General features: G+C 38.2%; 1 protein-coding gene across 3 annotated transcripts in view; it reads right to left on the bottom strand.

The window, feature by feature from the left end:
* Window positions 1-310: 310 nt before the first annotated feature.
* LOC103713594 (protein ENHANCED DOWNY MILDEW 2-like) overlaps window positions 311-13,739 on the bottom strand; it is a 33,083-nt gene continuing 19,654 nt past the window's right edge. For all 3 annotated transcript variants that reach the window (XM_039119913.1, XM_008800579.3, XM_017844401.3), the window contains 11 exons: window positions 10,916-11,012; window positions 10,718-10,816; window positions 9,607-9,854; window positions 9,418-9,504; window positions 9,174-9,306; window positions 8,539-8,580; window positions 7,371-7,481; window positions 1,708-1,779; window positions 1,463-1,581; window positions 1,289-1,352; window positions 311-1,198 (listed from right to left, as the gene is read on the bottom strand). In XM_039119913.1, coding sequence (XP_038975841.1) covers window positions 821-1,198; window positions 1,289-1,352; window positions 1,463-1,581; window positions 1,708-1,779; window positions 7,371-7,481; window positions 8,539-8,580; window positions 9,174-9,306; window positions 9,418-9,504; window positions 9,607-9,854; window positions 10,718-10,816; window positions 10,916-11,012 — 1,450 coding nt within the window. In that variant the 3' untranslated portion in view covers window positions 311-820. The remainder of the gene's footprint in view (window positions 1,199-1,288; window positions 1,353-1,462; window positions 1,582-1,707; window positions 1,780-7,370; window positions 7,482-8,538; window positions 8,581-9,173; window positions 9,307-9,417; window positions 9,505-9,606; window positions 9,855-10,717; window positions 10,817-10,915; window positions 11,013-13,739) is intronic.

Genomic DNA, 13,739 nt, shown 5'->3' with positions numbered 1-13,739 from the left:
AATAAATATGGATATGCTTCATATCTAATTCATATTTGCATCCATTTAGAGCAAATATAAATATTAATTTCAGTATCTATTTAATATTTGTATTCTAAATAAATATGGAATATACCGGCATCCAATCTGTTCTCAACCCTACTTGCCAGACAACCAAAAGTTTTATTTCGGTCCAAACACAACCGCTAGCATCTCTTCAAACAATCCAGCAAAATTGGAACAGAGAAGAAAAGATAGGCATACGTCCAATTATGTCTAACCGAAAAGAACCCATAATTGCTAATAAATGCAGGCAACATTGACTATCACATCAAATGAAGAGTCCATGATGAAGAGATAAGATATCAACAAAGATGGTTCCAAGTATTATATAGGACAAAAGAAAACATTAGCAACAGCACATCCGAAAGCTTCCAGGTGCAACAATATATTTGTTGGGGCAAGCAGCCAATCAACTCTAAATACATCAAAACCCCGGTGCACCATACATTACTTCTCAGGAATTATATGCATAATAGCACTGCTGCCATTAAACCAAAAAAAAAAAAAGAGTTATCAAGGCATCTCCAACAGGGAGCCAACCACTTGATGAACCTGGATAAGGATATGGCAACGGCCCAGGAGAAAAGCACATTAAATTGGGAAGCATATTGTCCCCAATTCAAAATTCCACTTGGGACTCCTCTGCCTTGTTCTTTGATTTTAGTTTTTCCCAAGATATGCCCTCATGATTTGTTGCCAAATCATGCATCCTCGTCTGGAGATCTTTCTTCGGACATTCTTTTGTACCTTCCTCCACTGGAAGCACATTTGCCTGCCTTTACACTCGACTTTCTTCTTCAGCATGGCATGGATTGTGCTTTGATTTTAATGTTTTTTTACAAGATACACCCTCATGGTTTTCTGAAGAGGGTCTCTTCTTACAAATTCGTGCACCCTCATCTGGAGTTGCATCTTTCTTCCGACATTCTTCTGCATCTTCCTCTACCAGAGGCGCAGTTGCCAGCCTTTGCATTTGACTTTCTTCTTCAGCACAATGCTGCCTGTGCTTTGGAGATGTGTGACCGTGCTCCATGGCTATGTCCTCGTAAATCTTTGTCCAGGTAGGGTGGCTCCACAGATACAGCACTGGTGGTTTGAGATTCCCCTGCTCCGCTTGATGGTCATTGACATCAACAGACCCAGACAAGGAAAAGGACTGGAAGACGGTAGCAAATTACTTATTAGCTGACAATGAAGGCCCTTCCAAATAGCTCATCAGAATTGCGAGTAAACATTAAGATTTTACCTTGTCTGAAAGCATTTCACTGTCCTCCCAGATTAAGTCATATGGTTCACTTTTTCTATCTAGTCTGGTCACATAGGGAAAACATATAAAAGAAAAAAACAGCCGTGAAGTCAGCTATCTGCTCTCTTGATGTCCTATAGTAAACAGGGTGCATGAAGGAGCAGAAAGTCATACCTCTCGGTCTCTTCCGGAACAGTAAGAATAAGGAGCTTTGGCTTGAAAGTCAGAGCTTTGTCAATGAACTTGTTGGCATCAGTTGCTTTAACCCCAGAAGGAGGATTGAGAACCATGATCTGTTCTCAGCAATTATTAGATTGGAGAATTAAAAAAAAATAAAACCCCTCCAGCATGCATACATGTAGATGTACAAAAAAAAAAAAGAAAGAATGAAACAAAGAGAGATGCTTTTAAAATCATACCAATTTTGATCCTATGGACAATTCTCCTGGCTTTGCATGCAACCAGTCTCTCTTTTCAAAATTGCAAAAATTCTGCAAAAAACCAAATTTCAGATTCATGCCATAAAAAATTAAATTGGCATTGACATATAGCAAGTTCAAAGTTTTGGAGGTTTTTTACAGTTGAATCATAGAAATTTTATCATGTAGGAATTCAAGAATCTAAGAACATAAGATGCAACCCTTAACTTATCGCACTCAACAAGCTAATTCTGCTATTGCATCAGTGCAATACTCGAAAAGATGATGTAAGCCAACAACACATTGTCAACTCATAAGCTTATACAGCAGCAGGTTGAAATTGGTTCTAATATATACAGAAACTGACCAGATACAAGATCATTTCATGGCCAGAGCATAAGATGAACTAGTTCACTATGTGGAACTAACCGCATGGTATGCCTAACAGGTAATCCTAGACTTATCCAGTCCTGTCCAAGTACTATGTGGAGGATGCATTGTCACCATTGCAGGTATAAATCCAAGCAAGAATTCTCTTCAATTCTTTTGAAAAAGAACAACACAGACACCGCAAAAGATTGCCATTAGAGAACCCCATTCACAAAGAATTTTGGTAAATCCAGCCGATGGGAAATGCAATACACACCAGTTATGGAAGGCTCTCACACTCAACTAGGTGTCTAATTCATCTTAATATATACAATTCTAAACAGATCAAAATATTACTATAGTAATTTCACTATATTACCATAAATGATGATAATAAAAATGTAAAAATATATAAAAACTTCAGAATACCGGACTACTTCACTTAGCATACACAAATATAGTAGGGTCTAATATAAAAATTTGAATCAACAAGTTTTCAAATAAAAACAGAGAAATCAAACTCTTTGAAACCACTTGGAGATTTTCATTTGCAACAGAAACCCAATCAACATTTTTTTCATTTCTCATTGCCATTAAAGCAATTATGTAGAATCTGTACTCTGGGTACCATTAAGGAACAAGTTTGGCATGTTAGAACACTTGACAAATCAGATGCAGCAGATATTTGGGTGGAGCACATGATATTTTCCTTTATGCTAAAATTTCAACCCAACATAAAACCAAATAATTGTTCCAAACCTTTCCCTATCTGAGATCCTCATTTGAACTGAGCTGTCCTCGTTAACGTAACCTGACATCAGCCTGACCAAACCCAAATAGCTTGATATGGATTTGGGACGGATAAATCCCAAACCAATGCTGGGTTTGACTGGGTTACAGCTGGCAGGTTGGATTACAGTTTGTCTTCAACCGGCCCGACCCACCCGAGTTGCAGTCCTATCTATGGTACCATCTAAAGCTCAACAAAACTTATCTTTGTGAGACAACTTCACATTGATCCCAAACAAAAAGAAACTCCACTTTTTAACAACAACAATCAAATAAGAGCAATATAGAAGGAATATCTTTGGATGTTGACTTGAAAGTGGTAAAGCAATAGATATTGAGGAATGGATCTCCTAAAACTGCAGGCTGTCTTTGGTTGAAAATAAATAAAACAAGCCACCTTTGGCAGGATCTGTTCATGAAACTATAAGAGGAATACAGCTAATTCAGCTCTGCAATTACCAATTTATCTTCTCCTAAAAATATTAGGAGAACTGTGATCGACCATGGAAGATAATCTAATCTAAATTTAAGAGCACTCTAGGTAGGTCCATCAAGCCCATCCAGACTAAGTGCATGCAGTGAATTAAACGTTCCAAATTGCAAATTTAAAAAACAACAAGACTCCACAGCAATGTAGAAGAAAACTGAGATTTGTAAGAAGCATCAATCCCATCTTGCACATCTTTCATCTGTACCTGTGCTGGTGCCATCCTCTGTAACCAAGGACATCATAAGAGATATTGGGATTTTTATTTAGACTCCAAAGAAGGAACTTATGCTAGCCTGGCAGCAACTAATCCAAAAGCTGTTGGATGGTTGGCTTCAAATGAAGACTCATTAGTTGGTGAATAAACGTTTCCAGAGCCATGATGGGCAGGATAGAAACGAGGTTAAAAGGGATCTCTAATGGCTAAAAACCAGATTTTGTGCTTAATCTCTGAGGTCAAAATAGACAACTTGCCACCACAAGACACCCCGACCCTTGTGAAACAGACAAAAAACATGAATAACACCCTTCTTGGGTACATTTTGGGGTACACGTAGCAGTTGTTTAAGACATAAACCAAAAGCATTCCAAATTAACAAACACAGTGCCCAACTAGCAAGGGTGTCTTGGACAGAAATTTCTAAACTGAGCCTGTTGGTTAACCAAGATGGTAGCAAGACAACTGGCAAGCTTAGGTATGCCTCTGAAGAACTGATCAATGAAATCTTGTCAATTACTTCATCATGAGGATCACAACTGCCCAACAAAGCCAGGGAAAATTTCAGTTAAATCAGCATACACTCTCTAGTTGATATAAATAAAAAAATAAAACCAAATTCTTGCAATCCAGTGGACAATAGAGTGATAGACGCATTCGAACAATAGAATTAAGTGCCCAATTAAACCATATAGTTTCGAAGAAAAATGGAAAAACTTGGACAAGACCCCTAAGATCTTACAAAAGCCATAAAAAGATCCTTAGGAGGGATTCAGCACACTTATATTTCAAGAAAGAAAAGTGGATGAAAATTAAAGATATAAAATATTGGAATTAGCTGAACTTAATCTGACAATAGAAATGACCACTAGAGCAACATCCAAAGCATAGGAAGCATCCTTTTTTACAACTATAAAGATTCTATGATGACAACAAAGGCCTGCCCGATTTGCATTTCCAATTGGCATCAACAGAAATCAAGGCCACAGCAACGGATTGGTCATTAGCAATTTTTAATTGATCGAACAGCTAGTTTAACAAGGAATACTCAACTCGACTAAACCATAATTCCAAACTAGTTGGGGTCGACTCATGAAATTTTTTCCTTTAGTCCGCTTTGTTTAGGAGCACACATTCTGAAGATGTAGTGATATCAAATCCCTTCTTACTACATCCTATATGATTTTCGGTCTACTTCTATCCCTCATTCTTTCCATGTATCAAATTACTCCTTCCTACTGGTGCATCCCTCGGTCTACGTTGTAAATGTCCAAACTCCAAACTATCTAAATCATCCTTCTCTCAATTTGTCCTCAATTGGTGCCACCTCTATTTTTTTATGACTGACGTTATTTCTTATTCTATCTTTTCTTGTATTACCACACATCTACCTCAATATTTTTATTGTCGCCACACTCATCTTGTGCACATGGTCTTCTCTAACTGCCCAATATTCGGTACCATAAAACATAGCTCATTGTATGGCATCCTTTAAAATGTTTACTTCAACTTGGTAGCAATCCTATGATTACATAATATCGTAGTTGCGCTTCTCTCCATTTTATCGAACCTGCTTTAATCTATGGATTATATCAAAGTTCCCCATGTTAGTGCGTGTAATCCAATACTAAGCATATCGTATCGTATTAGTACCGAACTAAGACTCGATACAAGAGGTGTATCAAGTCTCAGTATACCGAACCAATCTCCATAGTAGGCATACCGATACTATACCTGCATGGTACTACGAGATCCGACATTGAAACAACAAACTTTGGATAATATCCTCCTCAATCTCTCCTTCTTTATAGATAATTTATCCTAAAACTAAAAATAATCACTCCTAGAAACTTTGCGATCCACAATTTTCACTCCACTTTCATATTTATTTCTAGTTTTACTAAAATTGCATTCCATTTATTCCATCTTGGTCCTGCTTAATCTAAAATCCTTAGATTTTAATGCACTCCATAATTTCAATTTACGAGCAACTCCAACTAAGATTCACAATCTTGCTGCCGAACCCTATACAGGTACTATCTTGGTACAGTGTTAGTACACACGATACGAGATTGATTCGGCATACCGATACTCGGTATGCTCCTTGTACCATACACTGGTTTGATACTAATACAATACGATATGCCTAGTATGCATTGGTACGGACCTATAAGGAGTACCATAACTCCAAAATTAATTTCACCCATTAAGACTATTAACTGCAAATAGCATGCACTAAGGAATATCTTCTTGAATATGCCTAGTAAGCTCATTCATACTAGTGCAAAAAAGTAAGGACTCGGAGCAAATCATTGGTGTAAACCTATTACGATTGGAAACTCCCTAGCATTATCACCAATAATTCTTACATTAGTAACTTGCTCCATTGTATATAACTCTAATTATATTAATATATCTAAAGGAAACTCTTTTTATTTCTAACACCTATCATAAGATTTCTCTAAGACTATCATATGCTTTTTTCTAAAAAAAAATAAATATATGAAGTTCTTGTATATTTTTCTATATTTCTCCATTAACCTTCAAGGAAAAAAAAAAATTGCTTCCATGGTCGACCTTCTTGGTATAAAACCAAATTGGTTCACTAATATTTTTTTGTCAAACCTTAATCAGTGCTTAATAGTATGGTTCATGATTTTGATACCAAGATAGAACAATTTTGAATCACCTTTATTCTTATAAATCAATACTATAGTGTTCTTCCTCCATTCATTAGGCATCTTCTTGGTCTTTAAAATATTATTAACATAATAGTTTAACAAGAAAAAAAGACAGAAATAGACTCTTAAGTGTAAAATGGTTATTTGGCGCCACAGGTTGCATAAAACACCACCTACATTTATATTCAAAATCAAGGTATGCCGAACCGGTACCGGAACCTGTACCGGTCGGTGCCCGGTACGGTTCGGTACCGGTTCGTTGCCATATCGAACTGGTAAGGTCTGTTGGTTCACGGACCGGCATACTCAATTTTTTTTTTGGAGTTCTCAAAAAATTTAATTGGTAATCACTCTTTTTGAACTTTTTCAATAAATTTAAGTCTAATTTGATGTTTGTTTGATCCCGGTTTAACCTAAATGATGCATCTTATCGAAAATTTTGGCACGTTCTCCCTCATTTTGCAATTTTTGAGCCTTTTTTAAGCCCCCCCTAAAAAAAAGAGAAAAGAAGATAGGAGAGAGAAAGCAAACCTTATTTAACCTTGAATCTTTCTTTTAATAGCCTGAATCGGTGTTGTTTATGAATTTTTTGGAAAGAAAAAGCAGCGGAGCTGCCTTCAAATTGCATTGGGAAGGCCTTCTTGGGCCTTCCCAACGCTTTAGGCATCAGGTGGCAGTGGCGATAATGCCATACCCAACTCAAATCGAAATCGAATTGACTCAACGCAAACCAGCCAGTTTACACCGAGTCGGCACCGAATCGACCGATTCCGGCCGGTAAAGGACCGGTTCCGGATGGTCCAATAGTGGTTCTAGCTAAAACGGAATAGCATTGTCGAACTAATCCGTTTTCGCACCGGATCAGCTCGGTACTACCTGAACCGGGCGGTTCGGCCTGGTTCGGCAGACCCTATCCAAAAATACACAAAATGCAGTTGTTAAAATTTTAAGACACAAGATTATTAGCATAATGCATTAGGAATCAAGGATCGGACCGTAAGGATGAGGGTAAGGTGTTATCTTTAATTATAAGAAGAAATCCTAAAAAGATATCATGAAATTAGTACCGAGGTTGAGAATTGAATATTGAGAAAATATTATTGACATACGATGGAGTTACCTTTGGCTGAATAATATCACAACTTTGAAAATGGCATATCTTCCCAGATGCATCAAGTTTTTCTTTCATCAATTGACTGAAAGCATTAGCATCACAGCAGAGGTCAACTATCTGGATAAAGACAAAAAAAGCATTAGAATAAATTGATTGAAAACAGTAAGTAGCAAACTTAATAGTTCGATGCATCATTTGAGTACTAATTGAAAACTAATTGGAACTTGTTCAATAAAACACTTCATAAATCAATCTATTACAAATTCAATGGAAAGAATAGGTCACTCTCGAACTCGCAACTACTATGGGACTGAACACGAGCACGCTGGTCTTGAGATTAATATTTCTTTAAGTTAAAAAATTGATAAATAATTTAGCATGCAAGTTCTAAATCTTTTGGAAGATTGTGTATCTTTTTATGTTAATGAATGACAACTTTCAGCATATCATGTAGTCAAACTTAAGTCACTACGATACATATCAATGCTTAGACTATCCTATACATAAAATCTATTAAATGTAGTAAAGAAGGAAGCAACCAAAAATTGTTGTGCCAGAAGCGGAGCCCGGACCGATTGCCTGGCGGCACGGGTTGTACACCCCATGTCGGGCCCATACTGACACAGTAGAGGAGGTAGGGGGGAAGGAGAACCAGAGAGAAAAAAAGAGAAAGAGCAAGAGAAGGGGGAGAGAAGGAGGGTGGCGGACATTCGGCAGAGGGGCTCTGCTTCCAGTTCTCCTGTTTCATTCGAAACAAGGGTCCTGAAGCTGACTTCACTTAAAATTTTTGAAAATAAAAAAGGGTCTCATCCGAGACCTTTATTTCCAATGAAACAGAAAAACCGAAGACGGAGCCCCTCATCCGCCCCTTCACATTGCTCCCCGGCCCTCCACCGGCTAGCCGCCACCCTTCCTCTCTCTTCCTTCCTCTCCCTCCCCTGCTCTCTATTTTCCTTTCTTTCCTTCTCCTCCCCCTCCATCCTGGTTTCCCGTTTTGGCTGTCAGGACCATCCTAGTCCGCGCCACTGGTACAGCTCGGTACATTCCGAACCGGGCGGTTTGGAACGATTCCACCAACCATGGAAGCAACTTAGAAAAGATGAGCACCCAAGCAAGATCTTTTTCATATGTAGTAGGAAAATAATGAATATGAATAAGAAGGAAAAAGGATTACCATGTCACCATGTTGCACATAGCATTGAAGCTTATTTACAATCTACACAATAAGAAAGATTATGTCAATGATAAAATGATAAATATTTGAGAAGAAATGCATATATACAAGCTCTTCTGAGTCAATTAATATGTGGCATGGTCTTAGAAAAAGTCATACCAATTTGGTATATATTTGTTCTAGTTTGAGAAGAAATAGCATGCAAAATCGGCAGATTGTGAGAATTTTTTCAATGAAGTCTTTGAACAGCCTATTGATGATTTTTAATAACAAATGGAGAAGGCAAGCTATGCCAAGAAAGGTGTCTTGAGATGACATAAAATCCAAAAAAGAAATAGCTTTGTTTTGTTAATTTTTATGATGGACAATCACTCAAGGGGCAAAACATTGAGCAAGGGTGTTATGCCAACCGTAAAAACTCATTTTAATTAAATATGTAAATTCAATAATATCAATATTAACAAGATCTTAGTAAAATCTGCAACATCAACCAAATTCAGAAGACATTATTCAACCATTGATTTTAATCAAACAATTTATATTGACCTAAGTTATCACTTTTTTGCATCAAAAAGTTTTCCTTTCACGTTTTCCGCATTTACAGAAGTCTGGTCTCTAGGCAAATCATCAGAAACCTGGCTTGTCTTCTTCGCCAAAATCTCTAGTTCCTTTTTCTGCATGACCATGATCTTTTTGTTTCCAGCAACATCAGGAAATATAACATGGTCTCTCGCTGGAGTTGTTAACTCTTCCATCACCGTATGGTTCCTGCCCAAAAATTAAAAAACAAAATGAATGTTATTGCAAGCAAATCAGTTGTGTAGTATCACATGTAATAAAAATGAAGCTAACAACAAAAAGTTACGAGATAAAACATACAGGCAGTATATCAAGGTGCAATTAGGAAGAAGACCATCCCAAGCCCTTTGTACAGTACCTTCTCTTGTATCTTCAAAGGCAATCTCTCTGATTTATTTAGCGCAGAGGTTAACAGGAAATACATCGAGGTCAGATTTATTTGCCTAATCATTACATATAAAAGTGAGCTTGTAAAAAAATAAAAAGTACCGTGGCAAGCACTTTCTGTGATATGACTTTGGGCATCTTCTGCACATTGCAAACTGCAACTCTCTAAACTCTTTGTTTTCTCGTTGTCTACAAACAACACATTTATGAACAGGACAAGTAAATGATTTCCCAGCTGCAATCCTTTTTTGATACTTGGATGCTTTAGATTTATTATCTGGGCATAGTAATTCTGCAACACACTTCGGATGGTAGAAATGACCACAAGTTGCCGAAACACAACAAAATACCTAAAATACAAAACAACAAGTGAAAAAAAAAAAATCAGCATTTTCATTGACAGAAGTAGAATTTTAAAACACAAACTCAACACATCTTCAAACTAAATTAGCAAAATCAGTAGCAGAAAAAAACAGCAGAATAAGGTGGAAGATAGATGAACACTCTAGATTAAGGTTCGCCATACCAGGTCCGAAGGAGACCTATGGCCGCCATCGGAGAGCCGCGGAAGCCTGGGGCGGGGGGGAGCGGAGCCCGCGAGGGGGCTGGGGAACCCGCGGGAGCGCAGCGGAGGCCAAGGCCGTGGCCGCCTTTCGAAACAGGGGACGCGGCCACGGCCTCCGCCACGCCCCCGCGGGTTCCCCACCCCCCCCCCCCCCCGCGGGCTCCGCCGCCCCTCTGCGGCTCTCCGATGGCGGCCACAGGTCTCCCTCCCTCTCTTCCCTGCGTTCTCTCTCCTTCTCTTCATCTTTTTCGTCTCCGGCACAAAATCGGCCCGTACCGGTTTTCACTGCTCCGGCGTACCGGTTACAGGCCGGACCGGTCCGAACCGGCCGGTTCATCAGACCTTGCTCTAGATTGTTATCTTTTCAATAAATTGATATGCAAGAAAGTCGCCAAGGGCAATAGAGGGTCCCCTAAGTGGTGGAGAGCCCAGAAAAAGGAAGCCAACAGCATAACACCATTTTTCAAAAAATTTCATACAATTGACAAGACAGGCACACATAAAACAGGATGACAAGTTTGCCAAATTCAGTATTATTGTTAATAATTTGCCTTCCTAATTAGCAAGAAAAATTACTAGATTAAGAATATGTTGAAAGGTAAGGTATGTACAACAGATAGACACAATCTCCACCAACTGATACCTTACCTCAGCACCCGCTGATTTATCAGAGGAGCCTAATTTCCCGCAGGCAAAACACTGGTGTTGATTATATTGGCAATTCTTACACAAAAATATCTGAATTGCCTGCTCAAAACTCAGCGACGGTAAGAAAAATAAATACTCAGGAGAACACATTTAGAAATACCACAAAAAAACAACCATGCTAGGCTCCATTGTTCATACCTCAACTTGAGCCTTAGAGTAGCCAAGAGAATTACAACCTGAATCTTCTCCGGCACTTTCAGTTGCATGAAAGGACCTCATGCACCTCCCTTCACAACTGCATTAAATATGCATGTATCATCATCTCCCAAAAAGAAAAGGAGAAACATGGAGAATTTAAAGTCAACCACGTCATCACAGCTTTACATTCATACAAGAAGATTGTACTTACCTTTTTTAACTAAAACCAACCAGAAAATGGAAAATTTACCAAGTCAAATCTAAGCAATCTAAATTAGACTTGGGTCCAAAAAATCAGACTACATTCAAATACGGATTGTTTCTGGAGCAGTATTAGACAGAATCTGAATCTGAACCAGCCTGAAATAAATACCATACGTTCTCCCCCACCCACCCCAACTCTCCTTGAATTCAGAACCTAAGGTAGTGCTAGTAATAATTTCTATGAAGTTAATCATTTGTTTGGGCTGTTGATGATAATATTCATGGGGTTTTTAATTAATCTTATGCCAAATTAAATCTTGTGCTTACATGATGTAATAATTGCTATTTTTTTGCATCATATGTTTATGATATAATCAACTTCTTATATCTATACATGGTTCTAATGGTTTGTGATCATAATATAGTGGAAGAAAGCAATGAAAGCAAAGCCTAAGTTATAATTAAAGTTATGAGGCCAAACTATAAACCATGATATTGTGAGGCGCCTACTAATCCACCTCGATGATAACGTAATTATTCTTGCATTTTAGAAGATGAGAGAATCTTGAAAGCAAGAAGTTATCAGCAAAACATAGATTGGCAGGATCTGTGCTAGAGGGATCCAGATGTTGGTTGTCGGGTCCGAGTATTGTATTTAAAAGTCGAATCAATCTAGTCCTCAATTTTGAGGATATAGGGGCCCAGATAAAAAGGATTGGGTGCAGCTGTGCAGGTATATGGACAGTTTGATTATAATGTATTTTGATGATTAAAACTTGACCATGATTTTATAACTTTTTATTTTGTAATATCGCTAGTACCCACTTGTCCCTTCCTGTATACATAGTTATTTTTGATATAGCCACACTTGTTTTTGTTCTATGCATATATATCACCTCTGTTGTTTTGTGCAAAGGTGACTGAAAATTAAATGGTCAACAAAACAAGGAACCTGAAATGAATTTATTTTCCAATAGGCCCTTAATAGTAAGCAGCAAGCAATCCAAGGACTGCAAATTCTCATCAAGATTTAAATGATATTTAATGGAATCCCATCTATCCATCAAATGATCTAAAGTGTGGCAGCCAAATAAAAAGACTGCCTAACCGTAAAATCTCCCCTTACTCTCAATGCCATATCTACCCTGGTCTGCATCTCCAACATATTTCTTCACCAAAACAGACTCCACGGACCACTCATGCATAGTTGTCCAATGTTGTCCACCACCTGTGCAATGTCTCCCACCATCGACCTCATTGGCCTTGTGCAGCCCCCCATGGTCCAACTCATCCTAGGTATGCAGACTAAAACCACGTTTCTCTGTTCCTTTCTCCCTTTCTAGTTTCTTTGCAAGCTCCACCACCGCTTCTTTCCAGTTCTCCATATCTTCTTGTTTCTTCAAGAACTGTGTTCAAGGATGTTTGTCGCCTCTCGTATTCCAATCTCATATCTGTACCCTTGCCATGTTGATATGGGTATATCAGGTTATATTGTCAAGTCTGGGTATCAAAGGGTAGGATTACCAATCTAAGTCAGTACTGATTTGGATGATTTCAGCAATGAGGGGTAGATGGCCACTCCAAGGCATCAAATAAGGTGTAAGAGAGATGCATCTGAACCAGAGAGAAGTACTAATAATCCATCTCACCAAACATGCAAATGTTAGCTTGGGAGATTTTTTAAGTTCATAAAACACTCACCAATAATAAATACAAAAGGGCAATCCTGGAAGGGTCCAAAACCAACTGGGCAAAGTAATTATTTCAAGTATGCTGTACCGGTCGGTATCGGGCGTACCGTACCAGTACCGATGGGTACCGGTATCGGTATGCAAGTGTTGGTACGCCTAGCATACTGTGTACCATACCGATACTCGGTACGCCTATGCTAGTGCGGCACCGGTACGGGGTTCGGTACCAGTACGGTGAACCTTTAGGGATGCATTTATTAGATAAAAATGCTTGAAAGACCAAGCTAGAAGAGTGTGATAACAACTACCTTTTAGAAAGAGATGCAAATAGACGGGGTCAACCATCAATTCATTGGATTGCACAAAGCTGTTTGGATGGGCCTTACAGTTCAAAGAACCACAACATACATTGAAAAATGAAAGATTCACATGTAAAAAAGATATTTCTCTAATATTGCAAATTTCCCCCTCTTGAATAACCATCTTCACAAAAATTCTCTAACTTTCTGGCAAGGAAACAGTCCTAAAACACTCAACCTACGAAAGTTCAAAACATATGGAAGAAAGTGAAAACAAGCATTAGTGTCAAATAAAATATGTATACACACATTACCTCATTAAAGATAGTTATACAGACATTGATATGACAACCAAAAGTAATCCTCTTCTGCCCTAAATTAAAATATAGACAAAGGTTTATGCTCTCTGCCAAGTTGAAAACAATAACAAAAAGAACCCTTTATATTATCTTTGCTCGCTATGTATGGAACTTGAGTACTTTCAAACTACTACTAATCATGTAGCCTTCTTAGCACATTATTTCTTAAATAAAGTGAATTTTTGATGCAAGCATGCCCTAGATATGTTTAACAACACAACTTGGATAGAGAATGCATCAGATCAAGCACTTGGAGACACTACAAAAAATA

The sequence above is a fragment of the Phoenix dactylifera genome, chromosome 2, assembly GCF_009389715.1.
Source record: "Phoenix dactylifera cultivar Barhee BC4 chromosome 2, palm_55x_up_171113_PBpolish2nd_filt_p, whole genome shotgun sequence".
Taxonomy (NCBI): Eukaryota; Viridiplantae; Streptophyta; class Magnoliopsida; order Arecales; family Arecaceae; genus Phoenix; species Phoenix dactylifera.
The sequence above is the reverse complement of the archived record's forward strand: the minus strand, read 5'-3'. Positions and strand labels throughout refer to the sequence as shown.